A 20441-nucleotide genomic window follows, 5' to 3' on the forward strand; every position below is an offset into this window, starting at 1 on the left:
TTGAAAAGATAAAATCTTCATCCTCAAACGTAGTTATTAAAAATCCCAACCTTTATTCAAGTTTTTTGTCAACTTGAACTTATTCTGTTAATGAAGTCTCTAAACGCTGTATAAATGTAAACGCTCTGTCTATTGTTAGATATTATGAATCTGTTTTTAGTGTCTTGTGAATGTCTTCCTCTTGATTTTGTTTTGTGGTTTTTTTATTTGATTTTCAGTTATCTTTGGAATTTTTGTTTGTTGACTGTTTTGCTGTATTTGTAAATTACTAATGCAAAATAAAAAAAATAAATAATGATTTAGACAGTTTTATCAGACAAGAAACTCTTATATACTTTTATCACTACTTTCAACAAAATACCTGTATACTTTTTATTCAGTTTACCCATTGCTTTTAAACACTATCAGGTATATTTATATTGAATATTTTTTATTTAGATTCTATAGTTTTACACACACACATGCACACACACACATAGCCTAGATATATGCAGTTATTATGACAATGCAATTATTAGACCCCTCATTATTTTTTCCCCAATTTCAGCTTAAAGGAGAGCAAATTTTTTCAGATTTTTTATTTTATTTTTCATAATAGTTTTAATAATTCATCTCTATTAACTGATTTATTTTATCTTTGTCATGATGACGGTAAATAATATTTGACTAGATATTCTTCAAGACACTTCTATACAGCTTAAAATGACATTAAAAGGCTTAACTAGGTTAATTGGGTTAACTACCCCTCTAAAACCAGGCTGGTCGATCAGCTAAAACCAGCCAACCAGCCTAGGCTGGTTTAAGCTGGATTTTTCAGCAGGGTAGGCAGGTAAGGGTAATTAGGCAAGTTATTGTAAACTGATGCTTAGTTCTGTAGACCATTTCCAGCCTGGTCTTGGCTGGTCAGGCTGGAAAATAACCAGCTAAAACCAGCTTGACCAGTCTGGTTTAAGCTGGACATAGCTGGTATTGGCTGGGCTTCCAGCCTGGCTAGGCTGGTCAAGCTGCTTTAAGATGGTCATCTCCCAGCCTGACCAGCTAAAACCAGGCTGAAAATGGCTGGAAACCACCTTGTAAATGGCCAAAACCCCTCTAAAACCAGCCAACCAGGCTAGGCTGGTTTAAGCTGTTTTTTTAGTAGGGTGGTGTTTAAAAAATAAATAACTGTTTTTATTCTAGCCGAAATTAAACAACTAAGACTTTCTCCAGAAGAAAAAGTATTAACAGACATGCTGTGAAAATTTCCTTGCTCTGTTAAACAAAGAGGAAAGAAAAAAGGAAAGAAAATTCAAGTGGGGGCTAATAACTCTGACTTCAACTGTATATATATATATATATATATATATATATATATATATATATATATATTATTGAAAGTTATTCCTATACATTATCAAATTCCTAAATACTTTAAGAGCGCGCGTCTCTCTATTGCTATGGCGACGACGCTGCCAGTGCAAATATGTGCGTCGGTGACGCGTCCAGCTCTCGAGTGCGCGCATTTAGCAGCGCAGCTAGTGTGCGTTTCAGCACGAAGCGGCACCATGAGCCTGAATAAACATCAGCTGAGCGACTCTTTATTTATCTGGGTAAGATATAAACCCATCCCGCTGACAAGCAGCTATATTTAGAGGGTGTTTGTTTGTGTTGAAAGAGAACGAAGTTGTTTGTTTGTGTTTAGCGCGCTAGCCTGTTAGCAGCAGCAGGTGGAATCCACACAGATTTGGCACACTTTTAATTATAATGAAATAAATCGCTGTTTTCTGGGGATTATACACGTGTAAGTTAGATCAATCAGCCGGTTTTATTAGTGCTTTGTACAATTGTCCAGCACGTGTGAGAGTGTGTTTGTTTGCTGTGTCAAAGTCATTACGTAACTGATCAAAGGTCTTAAGAGTTTAGCATATGTTACAAGCTATACTACTATTCATTTATTTTTATTTATTTATTTTATTTATAGAGGTTTATTTCTGAAGATTTTGATGTAAATTGTTCCTTCTGTGATCACCAAACTGAAGATCTGTCTCCCCTTTTTTTTGGGAGTTGTGAATACACCAAAAGTTTTTGGAAAAATGTACTAGAGGTATAATTCCTGATGTTGTGTTAAAATATGAAAATGTTATTTTAGGATGAAACCATCAGAATGAACATCCAAATGTTTTTATTTATTTATTTAATATGATCTTTTTGGACAAATATTTTATACACAAGTGCAAATTTTGTAAGCGTAAACCTTTCAGATTTTTCTATTGAGGTAAAGTTGGTTATATTTTTACATATTCAGACTTTCACCTGATTATAATTGCAGTTAATTATTCTAAATAGTGAAATTATAATATTAGGCAATGACCATTAAAGTTCAACTTTGTTGACAGTCAATTAAACAGTGCTAATGTTGTTTTGAAGTCTTCTTGCGTGCTATTATAGACGCAATATTTAATGTATCATGGTAAACAAAATCGATATCGTGTTACAGGTTGTGTTCATAATAGTATATCATTATAAATACTCTCTGTTAGACTTTTAAATTCCACTATAGTGTTTTATTGAACGTCAAAGTCTGAATGTGTGAATATAAAACCAACTTTACCTCAATTTTAAATCTTTACATGTCATTGATTTCTGAATGTACTAACAAGAAAGCTATAAAAAGTGTGAATCTGTTTAAAAGATACATTTGTGTTTTGGCATGTAATGTGATTTAATGTAATGTAAATGTTTCAGTTTGTTATAAAAAAGCGTATTTTACACGTTTAAAACAACTTAAACCTGAAATAACCCATGAAGAAATTAATGAATTCTCTTCAGATATAATAGTGCAAATGTCGCACTGAAACGACGTCACTCATTGGCCCACCCGCAATCTGCGCGCGCAGATTTCTGTAGATTTTTAGCCCATCATGAATTCTGTTTATTTACTTGAGTAAATGTGTGTAAATCTATATTTATTCAGTTATTTATTTATTTTTTTTTATTAATTTTAGTATTATTATGGACTAATGTGAAAATGTTCATCTGATTTAGTTATATTTTCTTTCTTTTACTAGATCTATTATATGACAAACTTGCTTTATTTACCAAATAAAGTGAGTGTAATTGGATTTGCATTTTAAACATTAAATAAAAGTAAAAAAAATAAAAAAATTTCATTTCACATATTAAGTTTTAAGTTATGACACTCCCAAAATAATTCAGCAGAAATTCGCAGACTTTTACCAAAATTCTCTGCAGAAATAGCAAAAAAACGTGTGCAGATTCCGTCAGGCCCTGCTCATAGCTAAGGATTAACCTTTAATTCTCTCAATATAAACCGTATTGTTTGTGATTTCATGGTTGATACCCAAAGCTGTTTGTGTTTGTGTATTGATAAACAACAGCCTATTCTTTGCAATTTTACATACTTTTAATGTTTTTCTTTCCCAGCTAACACAGTTTACTTTGGTTCTTTTAGTCAAAGTTCCTTTAAGGTGTATTCTTGTTTTAGCTGAACTGTCTATGATCAAGTTTGCGGAAATGTGATGAATATACCCGTATACCAAGGGTTGACCCCATCTTAAACTTCTGGGGCCTGTTTCAGTAAGGAGGTTCAAACAACTCGGAGTTTAAACTTGAACTCTGAGTTGATTTACCGAGAGATTAAAAACTCAGAGTTTTCGGTTTCAGAACAGCTGATCTGAGTTGGGTCAATCAACTTCGAGTAGACCAACTCAGAGTTAAGCGCGCACACCGTGACTTTAAAAAGGCATTATCAATGGAGCGCAGACATTACGAGTGACTATGGCAATATCTTATAAAAGAGATCACCATTTCTTTCTCCAGCTGAACTTGATGTTCTCATGCAAAGTTATAGCAAATATGAGTGTATATATTTGAAAAGAAGCAACCATCAGTGAAGAAGAGACGGTTAGCGTGGGAAAACAGCTGCTCAAGTTAATGCGTAATTTCACTTTTTAAGTATTTAAATATTTAAGTATAATAAAATAAGTAATGTAATTTGTGACGTTTATATATTTTTTTCTAAACTTTTTTATACATTTATTAGTTTTAAATGATTTAACAGTGCACTTGTGTCTGCCTTTTTTATTGATCAAGTGATAGAGGTTAATATAACATTTAGAAGGTAAGCAGTACTAAAAATAATTTTTAGAAAGAATAATAATCCCATTAATCTAGTTACAGTGCATGTTGAAGGTGAATTTAATTTAATTATTTATTAAAAAAGGATAAGCCATTCTAGAACAGTTCTTCTGTGTGTAACTAAAATGTAGGCAATAGCTATGTTTCCATCCAAATATATTACATAAATTTATGTTCAAAACTGGAATATTGCATAAAAGATGCGAATAAAATTCCATCCAACGAGTCAAAGAGAAAAAAGAAAAAAATGGTCACATCCTGATTAAACTGGCACCAAATATCAACAGTAAAAACAGAATTTACTGTGGTAGAAGAAGCTGCGTCAATTAATTCTTTATTTAGCCTAATTAATGTACTTGCGCCTCGATGTCAGAAGACAATGCTGAAACACAATGAACACGTGGGGCCGTCTGAAGCCATGAGACGCGGAGACTCTTGACACGCACCAGACGTTCGGAGGTAATTAATAATATACAATAATACTGAAACAGTAAAGGCATTTTAGAATGACTAAAACAATATTTAAGACATGTTACAGTGTGCTCAGCCTGCTGGTTTGTCCATTTACACACATTTTCATAATCATATGATCATGATCTTTTTTTTAATGTACATACTGTAATTTGTTCAGTAAAAGTGTTTCCATCGTAGTTTATGCGCACATTTTCTATCGAATAAAAGTTTATCCTACTCAGTTATGCGCGTTTTTTATGCATATTTTAAAAAGTTATGTGCATCATGACGTTTCTATCAATCGTTTTTATGCACGTATCCAAAATGAGCATTAAAATAGGTGGGTGGAAACGTAAGGCTAAGGCGAGAAATACCGCTTCATCTTTAAAAAAGAGGAGGAGACCGACAGAAACTCTGAGTTTAGAGAATAAAACCTGCTTCTGACCAGGTTAGATTCACAGAGTAAGTTACCACAGTAACTGACTCTGAGTTTAAGTTACCTCTCTTTCAGAAACAGGCTTGACTTACCCTGCTTTCTCGAGTTTAACAAACCTGCCATTTTGAAACGGAAAACCCAGAGTTTCTCTCATGTCAGGGTTAAAATACTCTGAGTTTTCAGTTAACCTCCTTTCTGAAACAGGCCCCTGATCATATGTTTTTATGAGAGAACGCTTTTATTCGGGAAATATTTTAAGTGAAACGTTTGAAAAGGTGTCTTCTGGAGAACTTTTAAAATATTTATCTTATTCAAACTAAAATATTATATATGAATGTTTTTAGTGTTGTTGCTGCTTGTATACTTTTTTATTGTATTTTTTTTTACAATGTATGTTTGTTAAGAAACTGATTAGATTTTATGATTGTCTATTGTATATTTATTAGTATATGTTTTTGTGTTTGTTTTTGATATAACATTAAAATCTAACTAAAATAAATAAATAAATATGTTTTTATGCAGAGAACTAATCAATACTAAAATTTGTATTATTATTTGCTGTAAATACACTGATAGTCAATTAGGGCGAATGATGTCTCTGTTCAGTGCCATATATCATTTGTTTTACTTATGTAGATGTTTTCTTTATTTTATTCAATTCAATCTAATTAATATATTTTTTAAATGTATCAAAATATTAAAAATATGTATTTATTTATAAAGAATACTGAAGACCCTAATGTATGCTTAAGACTATTAATGTAAATATGTAATTTTATTTGTTAAATATTTTGCTTTTGTTGGTCAGGTTACTTACTATAAGCATTACTATGGATTATTTAGTTAATAATTATTAGATTTGTCTCTTAATCAATTTTGTAATTGTTTTATTATATTATTAATATTTAGTCATTTACATTTATATTTTTTTTTATTTAAAGGCTGGCATATACTTTTGATTTGTGGCCACATTTAATTTATACAGAAATAAAATGTGTAAAAGGACTAAATTATAAATGGCTCACCATTTACAATTAAAATAAAAAAATGCATTAATAAATATATATTAATAATATTATTATTATTATTATTAAATTTGGTATTTTTATTTCTTTATTTTTTGATTTTCAAAAAAGTTGTATATATTTTTTGTTTCTATTGATTTATTTAATATTTAAAAAAATCTGTTTAATATTTAATATTTGTCATGTTTAATTTGGGTAGCTAATTTTTGAACTGTTATCATAAGTTATTTTGTTAGATAAGCTCCAGATTTGGCTTCATTACTGACTAAACTAATGTATATGCACAAATATAATATTGTATAGCTCCTATAGAAAATATTAAGTTAAATGCGAGATTTGTGGTGGGTGTACTCGTATGATGAGTATATATATATATATTTTTCTTTAAGGCTGTAATACACTTTTGATGTGTATCAATTAACCTGTAATTTATGCATAAATAAATATGTAAAATTTATTCTATTTTCTTTTTTGTTTTTCTACTAATTTAAAAGAATGTGTTTTATATATATATATATATATATATATATATATATATATATATATATATATATATATATATATATATATATATATAAAAAACACACTTTTTTAAATTAGTAGAAAAACAAAGAAAATAGAATAACTTTTACATATTTATTTTTATTTATTTATTTTTTATCAAACATAATTACCTAATTTTAGAAATTAATTATTTAAAACCTTAATTTAAAAATTGTTATTTATAAATGCTGAATTATGGATTTTAATCTTTTTAGTTTTTGTAACTTTTTAAACTTTTTTTTTCCCTTTGTGTGTTTCAGCTGCAGTCGTTTCAGGTGCCGTCGTGTGCAAGCAAACATGAGCTGACCAGTGGAGTGGCCATCGCACATGTGCTCAACAAAATGTGAGTGTGTGTGTGGTTTGACGTCATTATCTTCAATGGGTGTGACGTTCTGCAAATGTTTGTAGAGGATCGTTCACTATTCGACTAACAGCTGATCTGACAGATGCTCTAGTCCTCTGATACTCTGAGAAACCACCAACACACATCTGAATATGTCAAATATGACAGCTGCTGAAGACTCCCCTGTTAAAAGAGGAGTTATTTACCAGCCTGGAGTCAGAAAACAGACTGATTTGCATGCGTGTAAAGTAAAGAAATACAAAGGTTACACTTGACAATAAGGTTTTATTAGTTAATGTATTTACTGACGGGATCTAAGTATGAACAGTACTTGTGCAGCATTTATTAATCATAGTTCAACATTTACTAATGCATTATTAACATCTGAATTCATGCTTGTTAACTTTAATTAATGCACCGCCAGTTCACAAAACAACTGTGTTGTCAACAAGCATGACAAAATACTGTAATGTATTGTTCATCTGTTTGTTCATAATAGTAAACTAACATTAACTAATACAACCCTTTTGTTAAGTGTTTACATTACCAATACTCAAATTATTTCAGGGGTTGTACTTTGCTAACTAATTATAAATGTGCACTTTCAATTGATAACATTTTTTGTGCTATCATCAGTACTTTAACTGCGCAATTTTTTCCTTCATCCAGGGGTCCATTCTTCGTACCTCGCTTAAATGATCTAAGATGATTTGACGATCCTGGATCTTTTAATCTTGATAACTGATCTCTCGCTAATTTGGTTCTTCAAACGAATCAGATTAGAATGTCTGGATAAACTGATCTGAGATCGCTGCGTGTGTTGTGAAGGACAGATCTATCGATCCTCGAAATCATGATCAGCAATGCAACGATTGGCTGACGGCACAGCAGAGTAATGACATCATCTGATTAATATTCAATTATCCATGTGAGCAAAATTACATCAAATTAGCAGTAAACGGTTTGTTAAATATGACACGCAATAACCTTCCACATTTGTTGTGAGCTGCAGGCTTTACACTTTCATGTGTCAAGAGTATTCATCATGTATTTCAATGTAAATCAATGTATTTAGTTCTACATTTAGAAAATATTTTCTTTATAATAGTAGCCGTTTTTAATCGGTGTAAAGAATAACTGGTTGTTTACAAAAGCATTTTCATATTGGTAAAGGTGTCTGCAACTATTGTGAAGCATCAAATCACCGGCATCTTAACTATCAAAACATGTTTATGACTGCATTAATGTTTTATTTCTTTTTTAAAAAGTCACATATTGTGCATTTCTATTATACACAATTTGTACTAAAGCGATCTAAAAAGTTCATATCAATAAGTTTTCTCTTTGCACCACCAGGTTCATTTCGAGGGTGCAGATTGCATACGTTTTATTAATATGTATAACTTTATTTATTTTATTAATAACTATAACTTTATACATATAGTTTAATAATATGTACCATTTTCCCAAGTGTAAATAACTACTACTGTAAGAAAATATCAGAATTCGGAACATACTTTCGGTATTATCTTTGCTTGAACTAAGCTGATCTAATCCTGTTTATATGAATTGAACCTGCTTCAGATCAGGTTTGAGTTAGCAGAACTGTTGCTATGACAACAACTCTCAGATCAGCTTTGAAGAACGAAACGATCCTGGTTCGTGTCAAATCGTCAATATCCAAATCCATCTAACTGGGGTAATCCACGTACGAAGAACGGACCCCTGCAGTCAACACCTTTTGTTTATTTTTGCTGGTCTACAGCGATTGGCTAAGTTGAATAATCAGTCATTCCTGTCCAATCAAATCACGCATAGAAAAATAACATCAAACAGAACGAGCTCAAGACACAAACGCTTTATGAATGCAGCTAAAGTAGAGATCTGCACGGGACTAAATTTTGTATCCCGCTCCTGCTTGTTCCCGCCATGTTTTAGCCCGAACCCGAGCGCTAGCTTTTGTTGTCTCGCTGCCCACCCTGTTTTCTACCGCCGCACCCAATCCCGCTAAAGAGCAGGGGGAGAACAAAACAAAACCGAAAACCACCCAGCTATACAGAGTCTGTATAAACACACACACACACACACTTCTCATTCATGTGCGCGCACACACACACAGCAACAAACAAGCTAAACACAGCAACGTCTCATTCACACACAAGAGACAACCCCCAAGATTAAGGGGGTTCGAAGAGACAAGTGCAGCGCCTGAAACTACAGATACTGGAAGCCTGTGCTGGCATTTCTCCTGCGGTGTTGCTATCAGTGTGTGAAGAATGGTAGAAGAAGGTTGCATTGACTATCCAACACATTGGGCGGCATATTGAACACATTTTATAGGTGGTCAGAAACTTGTAAATAACTCACGAAAGAATAAAGTTACGTTAAAACCAAGCACGCCACTGTTTTTCTTGTGAATTTCCCAATAAGTTTGATGGGTCAAATGACCCTCTTCCCTTTGGAAAAAACAAAAGTTGGATCCAAGATGGCCGACTTCAAAATGGCCACCATGGTCACCACCCATCTTGAAAAAATTTGCCCCCTCACATATACTAATGTGCCACAGTCAGGATGTTAATATCACCAACCATTCCAATTTTATTAAGGTGTATCCATATACACCCTGTATAATCTCATATGGGTTTCTGACAGCTGAAAAGATCTCTTTACCTTTCACTTTTATTTGTTAACATTTATTATTATTATTACTTTAGGATATGCGTTTTCACATTCTCGTTCAAATGCCTGATTATTAAACTGTTAAAATTACTGTAGTTAAATGAAATATTCTTAATAATAAATATTGTGTGTTCTTTCAAAGAGTGCACTTGCATTGTGATGCTATTATATTGTCATTCTGGCATATTATAGTTAGTGGCATAAAATTGTATTAAAATTAATATAATATTGTTTATCACAATATGTTTTGGTGCAATATATTGTAGAACAAACAATATTATGACTACAGTACGGTTCGCTTTTTGGTAACTTTTGACTGTGGAAACAGAAGTAAAAGCACACCGAGTCATACAACTCATTGGAAATGGGCCATTAAAAAGAAGTATGGCACTGACAAGCTACACTGTTTTATCTGCAGGGTTTTAGGTACATTATTTTCAGTTTAATTCTGACTACTAGTGTTGTCACAATACTGAATTATTAATTATTATACTGAATACGGTACCAATCGGTACTGAAATTTAAATAAAGTCCATTTGAGCGCTGTTGAGCACGCTCCTAAGCAGCGTTGATTGGCCATTGTGTTCATGTGCTCAACAGAAATGACTGTGATTGGCCATGAAGGCAGTGCAGACACTGGAGTGTTTTATAGTCGTGGAGATCAGCTGGTCTGTTTATAAGCAGACACATGAGCGATCTGTTGATGAATCGACTGCTGTTCGCGGCTTTCATACACGACAGTGTCTCGTTTTCTGTTAGCGGTGAACTGATGAGCTTTACAGCCAATCACAGTAATTTCTGTTGAACTTGTGAGCACAGTGGCAAATCATCTGTGTTTAAGAACGCGCTCAACAGTGCTCAAATCTTAGCTGGAAATTGACGTTTTTAAAATTACAGTATCGTAATTCAGTATCGTGACACTTCTCTCTTTCTAGAGTACTTTTAAGGGCTACTTTTTGCTCATTCTTGGAGTAGTGTTTACAACAGATTCGTTTACCCGCACTACATTTGTTGGGAAAGTAATTGTGTTTTACTTGAGTATTAGTAGTTTGGAAAGTGTTTTTTTTGTCCTTCAGAGATTCTACATGGTTTAATGAGACTTGGCTCAGCAGGATAAAAGAGGATGGAGGCACAAACTGGAGGCTGAAGGTATTTTACTGGAGTTGTAGTCTTTCTGTACTGTATACTGTATGTTGATGTGTTTTAGTGAACATGTGTATATATACTCTGACAGGTCAGCAACCTCAAGAAGATCCTCCAGAGCATGATGGAGTATTATCATGACGTAAGTGTGGTTTATTTCAGCATTAACCCTATTGTATACTGTATTTTTTCCCTCAAAAAATGGCAGTTGATCAGAATAATAAACACACAAACACATGAATGAACAAAATATTTGTAAATGCTGAATGTTGGCAGTCAGTTAATTTTTTATATTTTATGTATGTACAGTGTATCTGGAAAGTATTCATAGCGCTTCTCTTTTTCCACATGTTTTTAATGTTACAGCCTTACTCCAAAATGGATTCACTCCATTTGTTTCCCCAATTCTACACACAATGCCCCATAATGACAATGTGAAAAAAGAGTTTTTGATACTTCATACTTGATACTTCAGAGTGCTCTTGACCTCAGAACGGGGCAACAGTTCATCTTCCAGCAGGACAATGACCCAAAGCACACCGCCAAAATATCAATGGAGCGGCTTCAAAACAACTCTGCGAATACCCTTGAGTTGCCCAGCCAGAGCCCAGACCTAAATCCTATTGAACATCTTCTGGAGAGATCTGAAAATGGCTGTACATCGTCACTTACCATCCAACCAGATAGAGCTTGAGAGGATTGGGCAAAAATTCCCAAAGACAGAATATGATGCCAAACGTGTGGCATCATATTCAAAAAAGACCTGAGGCTGTGTTTGCTGCCGAATGTGCATCAGCAAAGTATTGAGCAAAGACTGTGAATACTGATGCACGCAATTTTTCTGCTTTTTATTTTTGAACAAATTTGTAACAATTTCAAAACCTCTTTTTTCCACTTTGTCATTAATGGGTATTGTGTGTAGAATGTTGAGGAAATAAATTAATTGAATCCATTTTGGAATAAGGTTGTAACAAATAAAAAATGTGGAAAAAGTGAAGCGCTGTGAACACTTTGTGGGTTCACTGTATTTAAAATTTGTTTGTTAAAAATGATTAATAAATGTTTTCACTTGTTGTGATTGAATATAGATATTGATCTCTTAGCTCTTCTGGGGTTAAAATATAGTGTGTGTGTTGTCGAAAATTCAAAATTAACATCATATCTGGTAACGTGGATAATTTTTGTGATCTTATGCATTAATTCTATAAATAAAAAGCACACTTTAAATTTAAAAATAAAGGTCATCTGTCATTTAAAGAACAAAACCGTAGTAATGTTTAACTCAAACATATAACTGCAAATTGTACATCCAGACAAACTGTTTTCAAGTGATTCTTGGACACTAAATCATCATATTGCAATTGCCTTTTAAAGGGTGCAAGAGTATTTTGAGTCTTTATTTATTTGATTGTCTGCATCTGTATTATATTATGTGAGTGAAAACCCGGCTGAAGTCATTTCTTTCAAGATGCACGCTCTTTTTCTGGGTTTAAAATGTACTTTACAGGATGTGTTACATTCCATCCCTATAAAACTTCTTATTTATTAATTAATTAATTAATTAATTTTATTTATTTTTATCCTATTAAAAAAGCTTTGTGTGTGTTTCTGTGTGTGTGTGTCAGGTGTTAAGTCAGCAGGTGTCTGATGAGCATGTGCCTGATGTGTGTCTGATTGGAGAGATGGGGGACGTCACTGAACTGGGTCGCCTGCTCCAGCTGGTTCTGGGCTGCGCTGTCAGCTGCGACCGCAAGCAAGGTATGAACACACACACTCCCAGATCCCACCAAATCAAGACACGGGCAGTGTTTGACCCTGATCTGACTTGAAGAAGTGCATATACTTGGTCGGCGTCACGTCATGGCTGGAATTCTTCTCCTCCATTGGAAATGAATAGCGGTGAACTGGGGTTGTTGTGAAAATTGTGCCTTGTATCACCAAAAATGAAATTAACCATTGGTTTCTTGAAATCTCAACCTAATTGGCTAATCAGAGCTATTTCTTTTCTAAATAATAACACCTCCGGAGAAATATCCACCTAAAAAAACCTTATCCTGGCAAATGAGATCTGATAGGGAGGCATTTTTCGGCATTAGACAGATTCTTGTGTGACCATCAGCGAATTAACATTATGTGGGACAATTATTACGTTTGTGTGTGACTGTGGGACTTTATCAACACTAAAACAACATGAAGCAGCGTCTAAGGGTGCTTCCACATCTGTAGTTCGCTTAATTTGGTCCGGACCAAGGGTAATAAATGATACATTGTTGCATCTTTTGCCGTCTTTGGGTCGTTTTCACACCACACTGCTGGCTTTGGTCCGAACCAGTTGAAACGAACCAAAATGCAGTCATCTAACAAAATCCACATCTCTCACTGGCCAGATGTTGTTGAACATATTTCCTAAACTGCTTATTGATTGGTCAGAATTCACGTGCGGGAAAATGCTAATGATGCTCTACTCTGGAGGGATGACTGCGCTGGCTGATTGTGTCCCTGCTTTAGACAAACTATACATTTCGGAAATGAAGCGCGGCCGTGGCTGGAAAACAGTATTTAATGTATCGCTCGTCACTTCAGGAGGAGGCGTGAATTAATTTAGCTAAACTGCGACATGGTCATCTTGCGGAAATATTACCAACGATTCATCAGGTAATGTCTTCCCCTCTCTCTCTCTCTGTTGGTAAAGCGCTGTCAACAAATATTTTTCCTCCATATCCCATAATGCACAGCGCATCGGCCTACGGCAGCTGGATTAGTTCAAAAGGCGCAGTGCTTTTTGCGGTTGGACCTGTTTTAGTACGGATCATATTCTCACCACAATCGAACCGCTCCAGGGTTCGTTTGAAAGCGTACCGAGACCACCTCTTCAAGCAGGTCTCGGTACGCTTATTTGGTCTGCTTTTGGTGCGCACTCGAGTACGAATGCTGCATTCTCACCTGCCCAAACGAACCGCACCTAAAGTGGAAACGAACTCTAGTGTGATTTAATCAAACTAAAGGCAGGTTGTGAAAAGCACCCTAACTTAAAACATGCATTCTGGCTGTTAGATCATTTAAGGTTTTTGTATTTTTCCACAAAATACATTATACTGCAATGCGTTGAAATTGTCTTTACATGTCATTTAAACTCAGACAATCACCTGGGGCCTCATGTACGAAGACTTGCGTGGAAATCTTACTAAAACATTGCGTACGCACAAAGCTGTAAATGTGCGTACGCAGAAAAAAATTCAGATGTATGAAACACTGCGTACGCCGAATCCCACGCATATTCTTTTGTACATCCGAATGAACGTGAAACTGAGCGCAACATGCACGAGCACAAAACCCCTCCCTGCCTCCTCCCCCGTATGAATATGCTAATGACTATGCTAATGGCAAAACCCAACGAAAAAGCAATGGCAAAAGCAAGCAAGAAGAGAAAATTTGAACAGAATGTGAATTGGAGGTGCTGCTTTCGGAGGTAGACCCGAGAAAAGCGGTGTTATTTGCAAGTTTGTTCTCCGGAAATAATAACAAACGAAAAAAATAGAGTGGGGAGAGTTTAGCTGATGCGGTTAACACAGTTAGGTCTGAACATCGCACTGAGTGCATTAACAAAAGAAATAGTGTGGTTTATATCTGTAAAATGTTGCAGGACGCTTAGCAGTCTCAGTGGCGCTACTCGTAAGACGCATGTGATCATGCATTGATACGTTCGAGCATAAACTCGGCTCGAATCCAGCGTCTGATGAACTCTTTCTTGTTTTTTCCCCCGCTACATATCAGATTTTGCCAACTATTTATCACGAGAAAGACAAGTAGGAATCATTAATAAGTTCATATCAATAAGCATCATATTTTATTTGCACATTTATTGAATGGAAATGTTTCTGATTCACGCATGCAAATTCATCTTCAGATAGTGTCTTTATAGTAATGTGCGTGTGGTAGATTGCTCAGATTACATTGGGAAAACAGGCGACTGCTGCAAATTGTGCTTTAATGTTTAGCTGGTCAAATGTATGGTACGAAAACCTTATATACCTGCTGAACCCGTCTCATACAGCTGCCATTGCAAGGCTCAGACACTTTGTAGAGAGGAATTTAACACAACTGCCTCTAGGAGTCGCCAATGGAAATAAAACAGACACGCACAAATAATGTGCATACGCCTGCCAGAAAGCTGCCGTGAAGCTGCGCACATTCCCACGTTCAGTTCATTGTTAGTAAATCCAAACGTGAGCGATTCTGAGCGTGAAACCTGGCGTACGCAAAGTTTTTGTGCGTACGCAGCGTTGATACATGAGGCCCCTGCTCTGCATTTTAGACAGCTGTCTGTCAAATATGTGGAACAAATTACACTAATAGATTGCAAAAAAAGCAAGAAAGCAAAAAATAAAACGGGGTGTCCGTGGGGTCTTAAAATGTCTTGAATTTCAAAAACTAAATTTTAGGCCTTAAAGTCTTAAATTCAATAAAATGTTGTCTTCTATGTCTTAAATAATATTAAAAGGGTTTCTGCAGTCTTAAAATGGCTTAAATCTCAAAATACAAATTTTAGACCTTGAAAAAAGTCTTTTATTTGTTGATATATTGTGTTGTAGGTCTTAAATCTTTTTTTTAAACAGGTCTTAATTTTCCTTTGTTCATGTACTGCTACCAAATCTGGCCAAACCCCATACGATCATCAACGGTCATCTCAATAAAACTTACATTTTTTTATTTCAAAAGGTCATTTTTTACTTTATCATAATGGTTTAATTATTTTCCTTAAAATCACATTTGTTTAAAAGTTCTCCATGTACTTACTGCTCAGGACACTGACCTGGACAGATTGTTGTGGGTAAACTTTCATTCATTTTTTTATTTTAAAGAAAGTATATGTTGTAAAGTGTATGGATACAGCTAGAGCTTGCTTGTGTTTACACAATATTTAAAACATTGTGCTATTTTTTTTTTATATTGATGTATTTTTTATTATTAAATGCAATAAATTATCAAAAAAATGTATAGGCAAATAAAAATCTTTTCCATCTAGGCCATTTGAAACATTCGTTAGCCTTTAGCCCTTTATGGGTTTAAAATTCCATTCATAATGGTCTTAAAAATGTCTCCAAGTCTTAAATTTAACTCTGAAACTTGCAGAAACCCTGTTTAAATGGGTCTTGATTTTCCCTTTGTTCATGTAAAGCTACCAACACACATGCAATCATCAGCAATACATCTCAATAAAACTTTAAGCAGAACTCTATTAATAATTAATATTATAACAAGTTCTTGTGCAGACATTTATTAACTTTTTATTTATTAAGAGTTTCTTTTTATTATTAATATGTATGCAACCAGGGTCTGCTTGTTTTGAAACGTTATTTAAAATATGTGGCTAAGAATTAACCAATTAGAGATTGTGTTTTTTTTTTTTTTTTTTTTTAAATCAGGCAAATTAAAACAAACATTTATTTATTTTTTTTTATCCGTATGGGTTTAGCCCTATTTAAATTTCATTTTGATGGTCTTTAAAAAAGGTCTTTAAAGTCTTAAATTTCACTTGGTAAAACCTGCAGAAACCCTGTAAAAGCAAAAGCACCATAGTGAGGTTTTTATGGGCGGTCCAGGCAAGTGTAGTAAGCTCGGAGTGTCTTGAGCAAAATGAAAGTGTAAAATCACATTGATTACTGTCATATTCGGTGACGATTGTGTGTTTCTTTTCCTCTGGCAGAGCACATTCAGCAGATCATGATGCTGGAGGAATCGGTGCAGCACGTCGTGATGACGGCAATACAAGAGGTACACAAAACACATATGGTACAACAACTGTGCCTCTTTGCCTATGATTTTTGTGCACCTATGATGAAAATCAACTTTTTTTTAAGCTGTTTGGACAGAACTGTGTATAGGTATAGTGTGTTTAAGGCTGATTTATACTTCTGCGTCAAACGCCGGCGTATGCTACGGCGCTGACGCATAGCCCTTCGTCGTGGCCGTCGGTGTCGCTGACGTGCACCTCTCAAAAAATAACTACACGTCGCAATGACGCGTAGCGCAAGCTCTGTGATTGGTCGGCTTGGTAGCGCTGACGAGTCTGGGCGGGAGCCGAGAGCCGCATGAATGGTGCGAGCCTGATGGAGCGATTGTTTACAAGTGTGGAGTCCCGTGAAGGAGCTCCGGATGGAAAGTTTTGTTTTTTGTTTACCTCATAGTTAAAGTTGTTGCACGTCCGCTGGTTCCTGCCTCAAAATGAGCGAGTTTGAGCCACTTGTACATCCTGGAAGTGTTCAGGAAAAGCAAAACAGCAGAGAAGAAACTCGACACAGAGGAACATTTACACCTCACTGCCAACTAGCATTTCAGAAGTGTTAATGCAGACCCACAGAGACAGCGCGCAGAAGTATAAATGCACAGCTACGCGCGTTGCATGCGCCGTGGGTTACGCCGGTCACTTAAAGCAGAAGTATAAACCAGGCTTAACACTCATATTGGAGTGAAATAAACACAACAAGTCTCTTTTTTTTGAATACCCTGATATTAAAATAGGATCTAAGTCCCAGTGATTTTTGAGGTCCGCTGCATCCTGACGTAGGAGTGCACTTTTCCCCACCCACCAAATTGATTAGCAGGTGCCATATCTCCATAATAACATTTCAAGAGTTCACACTTTGATATTGCTTAATAATAATAGCAGGTCTGACATGCTGTCTTGAGAGAGAACTAGCTGATCTTGTACCCCATTATATGCTCACTGACCAGGCGGGAGCCCTGAGCTCAATTATCTCCGAGCTCAGGGTTCCCGCCAGGTCAGTGAGCATGTAAGGGGGTACGAGATCACGAGAGGTCCTCCTGGTAAAGGAGAAAAGGGGGAGATGGGGTGGATTCTTCAAGAAACGAAGATGAGGGAATATAATCAAGAGAGCAAAGTGCGGAAATGTTAATGCCTGCACTGCAAAAATGCGTTTCTTACTTAGATCTTTTGTCTTGTTTCTAGTCCAAATATCTAAAAATTCCCTAATCAAGAATAATTTTCTAGACAAGCAAAACACATTGTCTTGTTTTGAGAAATAATATGCCAATATTAAGTGAGTTTTTCCTTAAAACAAGCAAAATAATCTATAAATGGGGGAAGCAAAATAATCTTACGTCAAAAGAAAAAACAAGATTAATTTGCTTACCTCATTGGCAGATTATTTTGCTTGTTTTAAGGAAAAACTCACTTAATATTGGCATATTATTTCTCAAAACAAGACAATGTGTTTTTCTTGTTTAGAAAATGCTTCTTGATATAAGAAATTTTAGATTTCTACTTCCTGCTTTGCTACTGTTCGGACGTCTTTGCCTACTGCTCCGCTCTTCGCACTCTTGCTTTTATATCTTATACCCTAATTTTAACTTGAGCTTATCAGCACAGTGCTCAAACAACACAGCTTGAAGATCAGCATCGATTCTACAAACTTTCTGGAATATAGCTTTACTAACAAGAGGGAACAATCCTCCCGCTACCAGCTATCAGCTGCTTACATTCCGGAGACGGGAAAACGCGGCTGTAAAAATTCCTCTGCAACCTAAGCAAGAAAAGCGTTTTTTGCTGTGTGTCTGAGAAAAGTGTATAACGTGTGTAGTGAGGGGTTTTACAGCCTTAAGCCATCCATAATAATTGTAAAAAATAAAGCGGACTACATCGCGCATTTCACCTATTGCAGGCTATTTTTAGAGCTTAACTCCCACTATCAACGAGGGGCCGCTGTATAGTATATGACTCGCACATACACCGTACACGCATACATGCATTTACACACATTGAAATCTGGGATGCAATGTACTGTAAATTGACATGTATTTCTATATAGTTTGTCTGTTGTTGAAAAAAAATAAGACTAAACAATTATTCAAATCATTACTAAAAAAATAAATAAATAAGCTAAGAGATGAAAAAGTGTGCTATGATGTAAAATCTGTCAAACTTGACTTTTTTTATTCAATTCAATTTAGCTTTATTTGTATAGCGCTTTTACAATGTATTAGTTTTATTAGTTACATTTATCAATATAATGCAACTAATAAAATTTACACAGCAATATATATTTTTTACAAATGTATTTAAAATGAAAATGAAAATAGAACAACAAAAATAAACAACAAAAAATGCGAGTAAAAGCCGTGTTTGTGTGTCTGGTCATCTTTCTGAGGGTTCTGTTGAATAATGTCCTGCCTTGGGCTTTTTCTCCTCATGAAAGTGATGATTACAGCCTCTCCATTGATTTTTGATGAAACCGCGTCTCCGTATCTGTGAAAACTCCTTCTGTTCTCCCAGAATGCCGTGTGTTTGTGTTCTGAGCAGCAGACTGATCGTGTGATCTGTGGATTTAATGGAGATGTTTCTGTGTTTCAGCTGCTCACCAAAGATCCAGCGGAGCCTGGTACTCCAGAGACCTACGGAGACTTCGACAGTCAGGTGAGCGCTGGGAAAAGGAATAGATAATAATCATTGAAATTGAATAATAATAATTAGATAAATAATGGATTTTTTAATCATTAATAATAAAAAAATATATATAAATATAAAATATCGTTTTTCAAAAGCTGTGAATGGATTTTTTAAGCATGTTCTGTATTCTGTGTTGTATCTGGGATGCAGCCTAATGTAAATTGACTGATAATTTCGTGTATAGTTTATCTGTAAATGTGTCTGTGCAGTACAAGATAGTTTTTGTAAATGAAAACTAAGACAAAAAACATTGTCAAAACACTTTAACTGAAGTAAAAGTAAAAAAAAATGACAAAGTAAAAATGAAAACTAAACAAAACTAAAATAATCAGCAAAAATGATAACCATTTTCAGGAATAACAAGCGCTCATTCTGTGTGATGGTAAATCTGACCTGCAGCTGTTTAATACCGGTAGATGGCGCTTTTACAGACATGTTTAACCGCATTTTCTTAAATATCTTAAGTATTTTTACTTATATTTGTTTAAGTTGCATTTGTGTGGTCTTTGCTTCAGTGTCTGTTCAAACAATGACTTTATTTTGGTTACTAAGAGGTTTGCACAAGGCTTAATGTAAGCGATGCAAACACTAGACTTTATTTCAGTCATGTTCTGCAACGTTCTGTCTAAAACACATCTACCAAAAGGGTACCATTGGCAGTATAGGCACAAGCGTTATAAATATGAACCGTACTGAACCCTACCAATGAGTGGAAACTAGGCATTTTGAATATTTTGAATATTTTAATCGTACTTAATTGTTAATAAGTGCTAGCCATTGAAATGAATGGGTATCAGCTTCATACTACGCAGTGACTATGGCGAATGGGAGAATGAAATGCTTTATTTTGGCTCATTTTTTTCTTCTATTTTTCTTCATTAGACAAAAACTGAAAATACTGATAGTTTGCAGTTGTCAAAAAATTTGGTGCGTCCCCTAATCTGAGTAATAGTCCTTCCCTACATGCAGGTTCGTCTAAAGCAGGTTGTCTTAGGGGAAAGTATTAAGTTGATAAATCAATTTAGATAAATTTGAGGCGCTTAAAGTATTGAAGTCTTATGCCATTTTGCAAGGTGTTACATTTTTTTTTATTTATTATTTTTGATTACACAATGTTGTATACAGTGTTGAGGGTAACGTGTTTTATAGTAACACGTTAGGTATTGATATTACTTTTCCAAAGTAATAATATAATGCATTTTAAAAATAAGTAAT

General features: G+C 34.8%; 1 protein-coding gene across 5 annotated transcripts in view; it reads left to right on the forward strand.

The window, feature by feature from the left end:
• The first annotated feature begins 1436 nt into the window (after positions 1-1436).
• Positions 1437-20441, forward strand: part of hook2 (hook microtubule-tethering protein 2) — a 58006-nt gene continuing 39001 nt past the window's right edge. For 3 of the 5 annotated variants that reach the window (XR_015479659.1, XR_015479660.1, XM_087242372.1), the window contains exons 1-7: positions 1491-1589; positions 6855-6937; positions 10693-10765; positions 10851-10901; positions 12385-12517; positions 16467-16534; positions 19131-19193. Coding sequence is in view for 2 of the 5 variants with exons in the window: in XM_087242372.1 (XP_087098498.1) it covers positions 1545-1589; positions 6855-6937; positions 10693-10765; positions 10851-10901; positions 12385-12517; positions 16467-16534; positions 19131-19193 (516 nt within the window). In the remaining 3 variants the exon portion in view is untranslated. 5 annotated transcript variants of the gene reach the window in all.

Source organism: Danio rerio, chromosome 3, assembly GCF_052040795.2.
Source record: "Danio rerio strain M-AB ecotype USA chromosome 3, GRCz13ab, whole genome shotgun sequence".
Taxonomy (NCBI): domain Eukaryota; kingdom Metazoa; phylum Chordata; class Actinopteri; order Cypriniformes; family Danionidae; genus Danio; species Danio rerio.